This window comes from Danio rerio, chromosome 19 (genome assembly GCF_052040795.2).
Source record: "Danio rerio strain M-AB ecotype USA chromosome 19, GRCz13ab, whole genome shotgun sequence".
NCBI lineage: Eukaryota > Metazoa > Chordata > Actinopteri > Cypriniformes > Danionidae > Danio > Danio rerio.
The window spans coordinates 31,995,001-32,007,500 of NC_141039.2; the positions used below are offsets into that span (position 1 = coordinate 31,995,001).

The following is a 12,500-nucleotide window of genomic DNA, read 5'->3' on the forward strand; positions in this document are numbered from 1 at the left end:
GTAAACGTCTGTACGTTCACCTCCCTCAGTAAAGAAAAATATATATTTGGATTCCTGGTTGCTTACTTTTAAACCAAATGTCAATTACTTTTCCGACCTTAAATGTCTAAAAAAGAAAAATTTCCACAATTCTGCTAAAGCAAAATAAAGCAAACACTGCAAATTTAGGGAAGCTTGCTACTTTTTTAAATGGTTCTGATATACTTTGGTCTGCAAGGACACTTTTCAATTCTAGTTTTATATTAAATGACATTTTATTCACAAATAGAAAGGGCTCACTCGGCATGTGAACAATAGCAGTCATAGACACAACATGGCAGCCTGTGACTGGTTTTAGACATATTTAATTTTTACAGGGTTCCCACTCTTTTTAAAAACTGTTTTTCCAGGACATTTCCAAGAGTTTTTTTTTCAGACAATTCGATTCAAAAGTAGGACACAAAATGTCATACACGTTAGTAGTAGGTTTAGTACTGAATAAAACATGATTTTTTTTCTAATGCTGCTGTTAAAGAGATTTCAACAGCTGCTTATTTTTACCATCTAGAGTTATGCATCAAATAAGATGGAGCAGGCTTTATATAGTTAAGAGGTAAACCTTCTCAGCATTTCCATTATATCAATTACAGAGACCAATAGTTCTTGAGGTCAAAATATATAAAATATATATATATATATATTTTTTTACAGCAACACAACATAAGAAATGCTGTAAATGTTGCAGTAAATTAAGAAATTTTTGTCATTTTTGGCCACAATAATAAGAAATTGACTAATGGGTCTTACAATTTTAAAATGACAAACAAAATTCTAGGGGTGTCAAAATTAATTGTTTTTCTGATGCACCATGATGCAGACAAACAATTTGGTATCAGTTTAGTAATTATCATAACCGGTTATTTTGTACTGACGTCATTAATCTCATATGCGTTATATGGCTACTATGGCAAGGTAATTAAAAAGCAGATGCACAATTCACTGCTTGTGAGTTTGCTGGACAGTCTTTCACTGACAGGGTAGTACATCAGATCCCAGCTAAGAAAAAAAAAATACAATAATACCAACCAACCAACCCTCTCCTCTTTCTCTCCCTCCCCTACAAAATTTCCTCATATTCCATAACTTGGACAGGAATATATATATATATATATATATATATATATATATATATATATATATCCCCTGACTTTTGTATTAAATTCATTGATATTCTAGAAATCCCATGACCAGTATCATCTGAAGTCATCGAAAAATAATTGAAGTACTAAAAAAATGATGTGGAAACTCACAAAGTCCTTCTCTTTCTGATGCCGGTCCTCTGAGTCTTTGAGCAGACCCTGTGCCTGATGAAGCTTTGCATCTACTAGCTGCTGTTGCAGATCTTTCTGTTTGAACACCTTGTCAATATGCTAAAAGAAAAAAACAAGTCATACTTAAAATCAGTTCATCACTTAAAAGTCTTAATGGACGAATAACACTGTATACAAATAATAAAACCAAAGGCAACAGTCGATAAAATTATGCTTTACTACAAGCTAGTCCCACTATTGTGATTTTTTTTTTGTCAATTTTAATGAATGATTGCAAACTAATGTGATACATTGATTGAAGAGAATAAAAATACTGTTTATCTTCTTTCACTACATATACAATTATCTTCTACTTAACATTTAAAGCCTAACTAATAGGGATGTAACGGTATTGTAAATACCGTCATACCGCAATATTAATGTTTTTCGATATTACCGTAGTCGCATGACTCGGTAAAACTTTAGGTCTTCTTAGAAAATTTGCTCAGACGAATGAAGCGAACGGGAGGTACCGGAAACTACAATTCCCATCAGCCCAGGCTTGGCCCTAATCCCTTGCGGTCTGTTGTCGCTACAGATCCAGTAATGCGGAAATGGAGTGTGCTGCTAGAAGCGGGGATGAAAAAGAGCTGGGTGTTGTCGCCGCGCGCGTACTGAATAGTGGTGTTGTCGCGCGAGTTCTTATCAGCTGTGTTGTCGCGCGCGTACTGAATAGTGGTGTTGTCGCGCGAGTTCTTATCAGCTGTGTTGTCGCGCGCATACTGAATAGTGGTGTTGTCGCGCGAGTTCTTATCAGCTGTGTTGTCGCGCGCGTACTGTAAAGCGGGGACGGAGGGTATGTCGCGTCGCGGGGGCACTTTTGATCACTTTGGAAGGGAACTTTCTATCCAAGACTAAAAAGGGCATGTGCACTGCACAGGTTGAGCCCTGTGTGTGCACGTGCCTGCAAGTTGGGGAATAGGACTAATAATCAGTCATGGGGACTGCAGAAACACAGCACACTGTTCAGATTGATGCAGACATGAGATCTCTATCTCACTCATGGTTTGTCCTCTCAAGTGGGGGAAAGACAATGCACAACGTTACCCACTGCTGTCAACCTGGGCCAAGTCATATCTCTCTGTCCCAGAAACCTCAGTCCCAAATGAGAGGGGTTTTTTCTGTTGCAGGGGACATTGTAAATACCCAGAGATACCAGCTTTTACCAGATTATATTTATATGATAATTTTCCTTTAAACCCATCTCTATCTAAGTGAGTGAGTGATTAAATGTTGAATGTGATGAGTTTTCAACACTACTAAATTGAAACTTAATTTTTTTTACATGGTTTAATATTTTTTTGTTATTAAAATTGAAGTTCCTGTTTCAAAGCTTACAGATAGATGACTAATTTGTATGTCATTGACACTTTTGGCACTTTTTTGGAGTATTTTCATAAGTTTTGTTTTTTCCTGTAAATGATTCAATAAATACCGTACCGTGACATTCATACCGAGGTATTACCGTACCGTGAAATTCTGATACCGTTACATCCCTACTAACTAATAATGTTTCTGATTTAAAATTGCATTACTCTTCAATCAAAATTACAATGATGTTTTTTAGTTTTTTTTGTTCCGTCTCACCTCCTCTCGGAGCTCGTACTGCTCAATAAGCTTCTTTAGTTTGTCAGCCAGCTCCATGTTCTCCTGTCTCAGGTTTGCATTCCGCTCATTGTGCTGCTCCATCTGAGCCTGGATGTCATTCAGTGTCACCTGGAAGTGTGAAGTCACTTCTTTCCTTTTCTCCTCCTCCAATCGGGCACGTTGCACACCATCCTCCTGCCAAGTAAAGCAAACATAAAAATTAGGAGTGTGGCAATATTTATCATCTTTGATAATGTTGTTTGTTTTACCCATATGTAGGGCCAGACGGAATCTGCGGACATTTTTTGCTATTTCTGCTATTTAAGACATTTTGAAATAGTATGTTCAAATAAAATGCTTTGGAAAAAGCTTAAATTTCCCCCTTTTTCTCGACTCAGTCTCAACCAATTCTGCAGATAATAATTATGTCAACACATCTTAAAGAGCCCATATTATGGGTTTTTGAAAATTCCCCTCCATGTAGTGTGTAACACAGCTCTAAGTGAAGTGAAGTATCCAGCTAAGGCTTAAATCTGTAAGAATACAGTGTTTAAAACGGTTGATTCATCTATAAAAGAGTCGACTCATAGTGCTTCAAACGAGTCGCCTTGATACCGAGTCATTAGGTGTTTCGCCATGACGTACGAACGAAACCAAGTTATTCACGTGCACGCGTAAACCCGGGAGATTTCAAACCTGAGGCCCCGCCCTCTGACGCAGAAATCCAGACACACACACACACCCACAAACACACGCACACAAACATGCCGGTCGATTGAAGTCTGCAGATGGATATTATCGAGGGTCTACCCAAAGATGAAACATCAGCATTATTACCAAGCAGTTGAAAACTACTGGAAACTACATGCTACAAAGAATACTTCATCTGCGTTTGTTAAAGGAAGGATCAGTAAAAAGTAAGTTAACTTACTGATGGATGTCAGGATGGATTTTTCTTCCTCCATTTCTCAAGTGTAAGTACGTGCGATTAAAGTTGCCTCGTTTACTCAAGCTTGCAAATTTATTTAGTTGTGATTTGTTACTTGTAACCGCGTGTACTGTATCAGGTTAACTGGCTATATTCTCTTATCGCGTGCAAAGTCACATTAAAAATGCGACGCGTGCTGCTTTGTTTACGGAGCTCCGTGGTAGAGGTGTGCTGTCCCCGCGCCAGATTTCTGCATCGCGGGAATAAATTTCCGAATAAATCGCGGGAGCGGTCGGTAACGGGTTTAATTTGGTACGGGGGCGGGCTGTCTAGCAATATCCGTGATGAGAGAGAGAGCTTTGCCTGTGTGTGTGTGCTTGGTGCTTGTGTGTGTGTAGGTGCGCATGCGCGCGTATGAGAGAGAGAGAGAGAGAGAGAGAGAGAGAGAGAGAGTGAGAGAGTAAGAGAGAGAGAGAGAGAGAGATGTCTGTGAGAGAGAGAACATTGTCTGTGTGTGTGTGCTTGGTGCTGTGTGTGTTTATAGAGACAGCTTGGCTGGACTGTATAGCTGGATGATTTTTGGTTTTGTTCTCCCCCGCTCTTTAGCGGGATCCATCGCGGCGGGCAGAAAACGGTGCGGGTCGGGCACCGGGGCAACAAATTTTTCATATAAGCGGGAGCGGTCGGGTTCAGGCTAAACTTGGCGGGTGCGGGCGGAAGCGGGAGCGTTGTCGTCCGGAGGTGTGTGTGTTTTTGTGTGTGTGTGTGGCAGCTAAAGTCCACGCCTACACTATCGAGCGTGTATGAACTGTGATTACTTTCTATATTGCTGATTAGCTATTGGGCATTTCACTCTCTGACTGAAGGCAGTCGACCAATCGCGACAGACTGTCATCGGTCCAATCAGCGCAGATTAGCTTCGCGCTAAGGAGGGGTTTGGGAACAAATGAATCACTGGACGATTCATACGGGAGTCGCTGGGATAATTAGGTAAAAATAAATGCAGATTATAAGACCATGAAAGTGTTTTGACCTTGCATGCATATTAGACTGTTGTTGGAGACCCTTACAACCAAGATATGACCCTATTTCATGTATAATATGGGCTCTTTAATAAACGAGCACTATTAGAGTATAGATTACTTCTCTTCACATTATGCTTGCATTACCAAGGCAGCAATGCTTTTGTTTTATTAACAATCATTCCGGAGAGCTCTGTTATCACTTAACAGCACCATTGAAACTTAACGAGAGTGTTCGGTTCTTCTCTCTCAACCTAACTAGGCATGAACAGTCCGTCGAGAGTAAAACTTTTCTTAGCAGACAGCAGGTAAACAGAGTGAATAAATAGTGGGTGCAAAATAACACCCAGCGGGAACGGGACTGCAGTAATAAACCTACGTAAACATTTTTTATGCTGTATGTCCGGGTCTATATGGGACACCTCTTGGTCTAGACACAAGCCTCGAGCCATTAGTTAGTGACCACTGATCTAGGCTATCTTTGCAACAACAAAGATAGCCTAGATCAGTGGCTATTTTTGTGTCTGAATTTATATAAAGAGTCTGTTGAAACACTGACGGCAATGCACTATGGTTTGGTCTCACCTGTACTTTTCTTCTTCACAACTCTCAGAAACTCCACACGCACACAGACACAAGGAGCCGTGATGTCAACAACAGACTTACATACTAAGAGGTGAATGGACAGATCCTTGCATGTAAAATGCATGTGAATGGTAATCGGAAGTGTACGAAGCCAGAACTTTTTTTGCTTTGTTGCATTTATTTTAATCACCAAACCAATATTAATAATGCATATTGTGAACCGTGGATCACAGAGTGCACTGAACTGTGGGAGGACAAAGGGACGATATTATTTTTTTGTACTGAAAAACGTTGCACCCCTATCGCACACCCCTACTTTGAATTAAAAATTTGAATGTGCCATGCACATAACTCCTCCAGTGATCCCTCTTATCTTGTTATTTGCATTCAAATCAAGTTGGTGTACCTTAAGTGTGCGGTTGTGCCTCTGCAATTCTCGACAGAGACTTTCCAGTTTGCTGCGTGCCAGGATGGCCTTGCTGTGCTCATTTCTTAGATGGTCCTTCTCCTGAATGAGCTGCGTCTGCTTCTTCTGCAACACCCGCATCTGTTTCTGAGCATTACGGTGCTCCTCTAACTACAAGAAATATAACAGAAGAGGCACATCATTATAAGTCTGCTAATATGGGGTTGTCAAGACAGTAGAATATTAACATTCAATAGCATGTGTACTGAATAATTACACTGAAGAAAGTCACATAAGTGGAAATGTGGGCTGAAACTTCTCAGCACTTCCTGGTATTGTATTCATGTATAGAAACTGAAGCTTAGGCAGCTGAATGTCCGCCCAAAGGCTTAGGGCAACCGTGGTCCTATTAACCCTTAATCAGCTCATTTATACAGACAACACTGTCTAATCCCAGTCAGAATACATCAGCAACTCATGAAACAAGCACTTCCTTTGATCTACCTAAAAACTGTCTTTTATTTTTGGTTTTATTTGCCCCTGAACTTCATTTAGTAATGCCAGTACACTGCAAAAAAACATTTTCTTTCTTAAACTTTTTGTCTGTTTCTAGTCTTAATATCATACAAGCGAAAGTAAAATAATCTGTCATTGGGATGAGCAAAATAATCTTGTTATCGCTTTGATATTTTTACTTGTCTAAAAATTATTAACTCGAGTTTTCAGACATTTGGGCTGAAAATAAGATAAAAACTCAATATAAGAAAAGCATCTGTGTAGGTACAGATATTTCAATACAAAATGTTTTTGAAAATTTTACCATTATTGTCACTATAAACAATAATATATATATATATATATATATATATATATATATATATATATATATATATATATATATATTGTGGAAACATGAAACGCCACTATGAAATGAAACATGGACATTTTGAATGGCAGTATCCACAAAATACAAATTACAAATTTAAGAACCGCAAAACTACAACACCTAAAGTTTTCATTGCACACCTTTTGTATTCTTCACTTTTTTTGGAGAGAGGTCTGGATGCAGACCTGGTGCAGTTGCAATCTGAGCTACATGCAATGCTCACCTAACCCCACCTCTAAAGCCTGGTTTATACTTCTGCGTCAAGTGAACTCACGGCGCAGGCAACACACGCAGCTGTGCATTTATACTTCTGTGCGCTGTCTCTGTTGGTCTGCATTAACACTTCCGAAACGCTAGTTGGCAGTGAGGTGTAAATGTTCCTCTGTGTTGAGTTTCTTCGCTTTTGTTTTGCGTTTCCTGAACAAGTGACTCAAACTCGCTCATTTTGAGGCAGGAACCGGCGGACGTGCAACAGCTTTAACTATGAGGTAAACACAAAACAAATCTTTCCATCCGGAGCTCCTTCACGGGACTCCACACTTGTAAACAATCGCTACATTGGGTTCGCGCCATTCGCACGGCTCTCGGTCCTGCCCCGACTCGTCAGCGCTACCAAGCCAACCAATCACAGAGCTTGCGTGTTGTTTTTTGAGAGGTGCACGTCAGCGACGCCGACAGCCACGGCGAAGGGCATTGCATCAGCACCGTAGCATACGCCGGTGTTTGACGCAAAAGTATAAATCAGCCTTAACCCTAACACTCACAGTGACCTCATTAGCATCATTGTGCGCATTGTCTGACATTGCATTTCTGAGATATGCAATCTTAACTTGCATATCATGGCTGCATTCAGATACTATTAAGTCTATATTTTGTTGTATTTTGTACAAAAAAAAAATTCACTTTTAGTATTGGTTTTGCCACATTTACATTGTATTTAATGTGATTTAAATGCAAATGCAACTTTATTTAAAGAAAAATAGTGTTGACTTGTGATGCATGTAATGGATGTTTATTAAAAACAAGTTATGCAATATCAATTGTTGATAAAATTCAAATTTGGACCTTTTAACGTAGAGCTTGAGAACCCTCTGTTTTATATGCTTTGTTATAGTAAACTTTTTTCAAACAAAATTACCTCTGACAAAATATTAATGGATTCATGCCACCTCAAAATAAAATAATATTTATTTGTACTATTAAAAATTATTTTAATAGCACGGGTCAGTGTCTCATTCATAAAGACTTGCAAAAAACTTAAAAAAATAAGTCAATGAAGAACGTGTAACATGAAGACAGCTACTTGTCAAACTATTCTTGAAACAAGGAAGTTAATACAATATCTATAAGTATTCATTACTTTTTCTATCCATCTATCTAGACAGTATGCAAGAACAAAATACTGTTGGAGGTGATCATAATATAATCATTTCTTACCAGCTCAGCATACTTCTTGCAGAGACCACCCAGCTTCTCCTCTGGAGTGCTCAGTGTGTTGAGGGTCTGCATTAAAAGAGTTATCTCCTTCCCTACAATGCACAAGTATAAAACAAATTTTAGTTAACAAGAGGGTTTATTACTGGAGTTGACACATTTTATGCTTTGATTTTGATTCAAAAGCTCTCAATTTGATTGTCATAATTGACCATTTGGGTCGATTACTACAGGTTACCACTTCCTTGCAGTGTGAAATGACACTAATAGAAAACGAAAAAGTTTCTGAGGGTTTATGAATAACTAAATAATTTAACAAAGCTTTATTGATCTCTTTATCAAATACTATTTAGTTAGAAATTGATACAATAAGACAAAGTTCTTTAAAAACCTTCAGCAGTTCATGATAGTATGAATTGAACTGAACTATGAAAGTGACAGCTCATGAAAGGTACTGAGTGGAACAAAACTGGCCAACTATGAACATGCTGAAATATTAATAACTTTATTATACATTACATGCATTTTAATTCATATGATTTTGACGAGACTTTTTTTTTTATCTTTCACAGAGGCTACATTTATTTAATTAAAAATATGATATGCTCAGTTACACTGCAAGTAACTGATATATTTGAGTAATACCTCAGAGAAGGTGTGGAAAAAAGCAAGTTGAATGATATACATTTATAACACCTAGATTAACTTTTGTATTATTCCATCAGGTTCAGGAGAGTGTGTTGTTTTGTGTGCATGTTTTGGTTTTTAGTTAGAGTAGTTTAGTTAAGACGTTTGATACCTTGAAGAGGTTTCTTTTCATGCTTTTCATATTTAGTTTAGTTTGTTTAATACAGTTAGTACATTTTGATTTATTTTTTCTTTGATTTGAGCACCTCTAACCACCTCACATCCATCAGGTAAATTATTATTTATTCATTGTAAATATTTTTCTTTTACTGTACAATATTTTTTTTACTTGCTTTAACTGGAAGTATGGCCAATAAATAATGAATTGCAGTGATATTCAATCTTTAGTTGTTCGTTCAATCACTGGTTATACGCACACAAAATTATTATATGTTAGGTCAAAAATACCCTAAATAACATCTAAATGACGTAACATTAATATATTCGCCATATTATACATATTTACGTTTCAGAATCGCTACTCCATTTTTCATTGGCAGGTGATCACTATAACCACTATAATATGCTTATTTGGAGATCAAGAAGCATTTCTTCTCTTTGTCAAAGTTTAAAATGGTTTGAGCCTTCATATTTTTATAGCACAACATTTTTACAGGATCATTTCTTCAACAGAACAGAATATATCTGAAATCTTTTGAAACACTAACATTTTTACTGCTTAATGCATCCTAGTTGAATAACAGTATTAATGTAATTATATTTAAGGTATTAAATTGGTAGTGTACATAACTGACAAATAAAGTCAATTCGAGTATGTAAAGTATTTTATACCAACTCACCCAGTCCCTTCACTTTCTTCTTCTCCTGCAGCTTCTTCTGATCTTTCTCTACACATCCGTTGCCATTCAGTTTGGCTTCCTCCTGCTTGCCGTTTTCCTTCTCAGACAGCCCATTGACTTCCACACCATTGGTCACGGCGGCATTCTTGCTGCCAACACTGCCATCCTCATGACAGTAGGTGCTGAGGATGTCCTCCAGCTGTCTGCTCAGCTCCTCAGCCATATCACAAGAAGAAATTGCCCCAGCCTCTGCCACTGAACACAAGAAACATGCGAGATGAAACACTGCATTGAAAACAGCTTTTCCACAACAAAAGTTATAGATGTAAAGTTGGTGTTTTGTGTCATTTATGGCCCCTATCATTTTTATGATGCAGAAAACGCAAAACTGCAGAATCCAGCCATTAAAAACAGAATAAGCTGCACAACACAATTTCAAGAAATATTTGGATAAATCAAAAGCAGTGCTGAACATCTGATAAACCGATGAATGCATGTGACAATTAAACTACAAAAAATTTTTTATATGAAGTCTGTCTGTTCTGCATTAATAAACAGCATGATTTTGTTTGTATATACATTCATACTAAAGCACTTGTCACCATATATAATATTTAGATGGTAACCCAAGTCACTTTACAAGCATTTTATTCATTTATTTTTTTTTGAGAATTACAATGTCATGCAAACAGAAACTCAAGTGTCTCCACAACAAAATGGGACAGACATATTTCGCTATTGTAGAATGCACTTTTAAAAGTGATATTAACTAACAGTTTAACAAGTACTGTAACTGCCTGGTATACTTTTGGCAACAGTGTATTAATTTATAATTAAAAAACAAATAAATAAATAACTGGTGGTGTCAGGAACACAATTTAACTAAGGAAAAATGGTGAAGGTGTTTTTTTTTTTTTTTTAAGAGAGCAGAATAAAAAAAAAATTTTTTAAAAACTTAGCAGACAAATAAAATAAAACTGAATGAAAAAAAAAAGTTTAAATGCATTCCATGTTTATTACATTTAAAAAAAAAATAAATAGAAAAAGATTTATGTGCAACTAAATAAACACCATAATTTTAATTGACTTGATATGCTTTTTGATTTAAACTTTTTAAATAAAGAAAATAATTATATAAATAGAATTTATTTTCTTAAAGTTTATTTTTATATACTGTTTAAAATAATACATTTGATTTCCGCATATACATCAGCTTAATCAGTACTTAATCAGCCAAAACTGGAACTAACAAACCAAATTATGATAACAGTAAAAACATCTGTACACCCAAGTTTATGTTAGGGAAAAATGTTAGATACAATATGGGGGAACAAAAAAAAAACATTTCTAAAATGTTGTTGATGTTTTGTAGTAATTTATTTTGTTGCAATATTTAACTTGATTTTACTTATTTTTTCATTTCTAAATATGTTTGGTGACTAAAATATAATTTAAATAAGCATATCTGTTCAATAAATCTGTTTTGTTCAAATGCACCAAAATATTTTGACTATATTTACTGAGAAATGGATAAAAATATTAATTTTCAAAATGCTGTGCAGAATAGTACAACACTGATAACATTCAGTCAAGAAAAATATTAATGCAGAATAAAATGGGTATTATGAACAGAATAAACTAATTTTTAATATGAAAGGGAGAAAACTTTGCTTTGGAAAATAAAAACACATTCCAAATGACAAAATCATATCATGTCCCTTACAGCCTTCATCTTTGTTGGCTGGTGAGCCGTCCGGCTGTGTTTCAGCTTCTTTAGGGCTGTTGGTCATCTCAGATGCAGGCGTGCTCTCCTCAGTATCATCTGCACTGCTATCAGCTGCAGGATCCTCCATTTGCCTCTGCATGGCTAATTTATAAGCAAATACTAAAACACACAATGCACAAGTTAAAGACTAACAAGACGACACGCTTCATCATAAAACAGCTTGAAGGTTTCGGTTTCAATTCAGCCTCGCCATTACTAATCACTTTTTGTAAAAGAATTCACCAAACAAACCAGGCCGACAGTTGACTCTTTAACTCACCATGGTAACAACGGTAAAAACACGCTAATCACTAAACACTAGAGATCACGTTTACAGCTATCAGACGATTGTCAATCATTCAGTCCTTCGTGCAGTTGTCAAACTATTACTAACAGACGTGCAAAACAAAGAACATGTTTTACTTTAACCTGATTGATAATAGCTGTAAATATGTATATAAGTATAACTGAGAGGAGAGCTGTGGCTGTGTACCATCTCGCTCGACTAGTTTAGCTGTCGTGGCTAACAAAACGCACAGTTAAACATCCGAATACTGAATTGACGCGCTCTAATTTGTCAATATTTCGCTAAACATGTACATTTAACGTGTTCGCGCTTTAAAGTAATAATGTTTAAAATAATAGCAGTGTCTTACTTTGGTCTAAGAAACCACTTCTTATGTTTGTCACCACTCTTTACCCTTCCCACTGCCGATTCCAACTGACACAGGAAATGCCAGGGTAACACTCTAAGATGATTGGACGGATCGTGGCAAACTTCCGGTGTATTTTTGTTTTTTTATTAGATTTTTTTTATACTTTATTATTATAATTTAGATCGTTATTTTTTGTAAAGCAATATATGATAATATTAAATAATTAATGTAACTGTTAATTAAATAATTAAATATCTTTAAATGAGAAAGGTTCTGGGTCCTGTAGGACCTATTTTTCTTTTATTAACGATAAGCGTGTGTTTGGCAAATAAAACGTTAAAAGCAAGATTATTATTATTATTATTATTATTATTATTATTATTATTATTATTGTA

The 12,500-nt window shown here is 36.4% G+C and overlaps 1 protein-coding gene across 4 annotated transcripts in view; it reads right to left on the reverse strand.

The window, feature by feature from the left end:
• txlna (taxilin alpha) overlaps positions 1-12,172 on the reverse strand; it is a 17,404-nt gene extending 5,232 nt beyond the window's left edge. For 2 of the 4 annotated variants that reach the window (XM_087293994.1, NM_001099230.2), the window contains exons 1-7: positions 12,106-12,172; positions 11,408-11,569; positions 9,685-9,939; positions 8,201-8,292; positions 5,878-6,048; positions 2,937-3,131; positions 1,290-1,409 (exon numbers count right to left, since the gene is read on the reverse strand). In XM_087293994.1, coding sequence (XP_087150120.1) covers positions 1,290-1,409; positions 2,937-3,131; positions 5,878-6,048; positions 8,201-8,292; positions 9,685-9,939; positions 11,408-11,549 — 975 coding nt within the window. In that variant the 5' untranslated portion in view covers positions 11,550-11,569; positions 12,106-12,172. Of the gene's footprint in view, positions 1-1,289; positions 1,410-2,936; positions 3,132-5,877; positions 6,049-8,200; positions 8,293-9,684; positions 9,940-11,407; positions 11,570-11,729 lie in introns of all 4 variants that reach the window. The other 2 variants (XM_087293995.1, XM_087293993.1) reach the window with 1 other exon arrangement.
• Between the last annotated feature and the right edge of the window lie 328 nt (positions 12,173-12,500).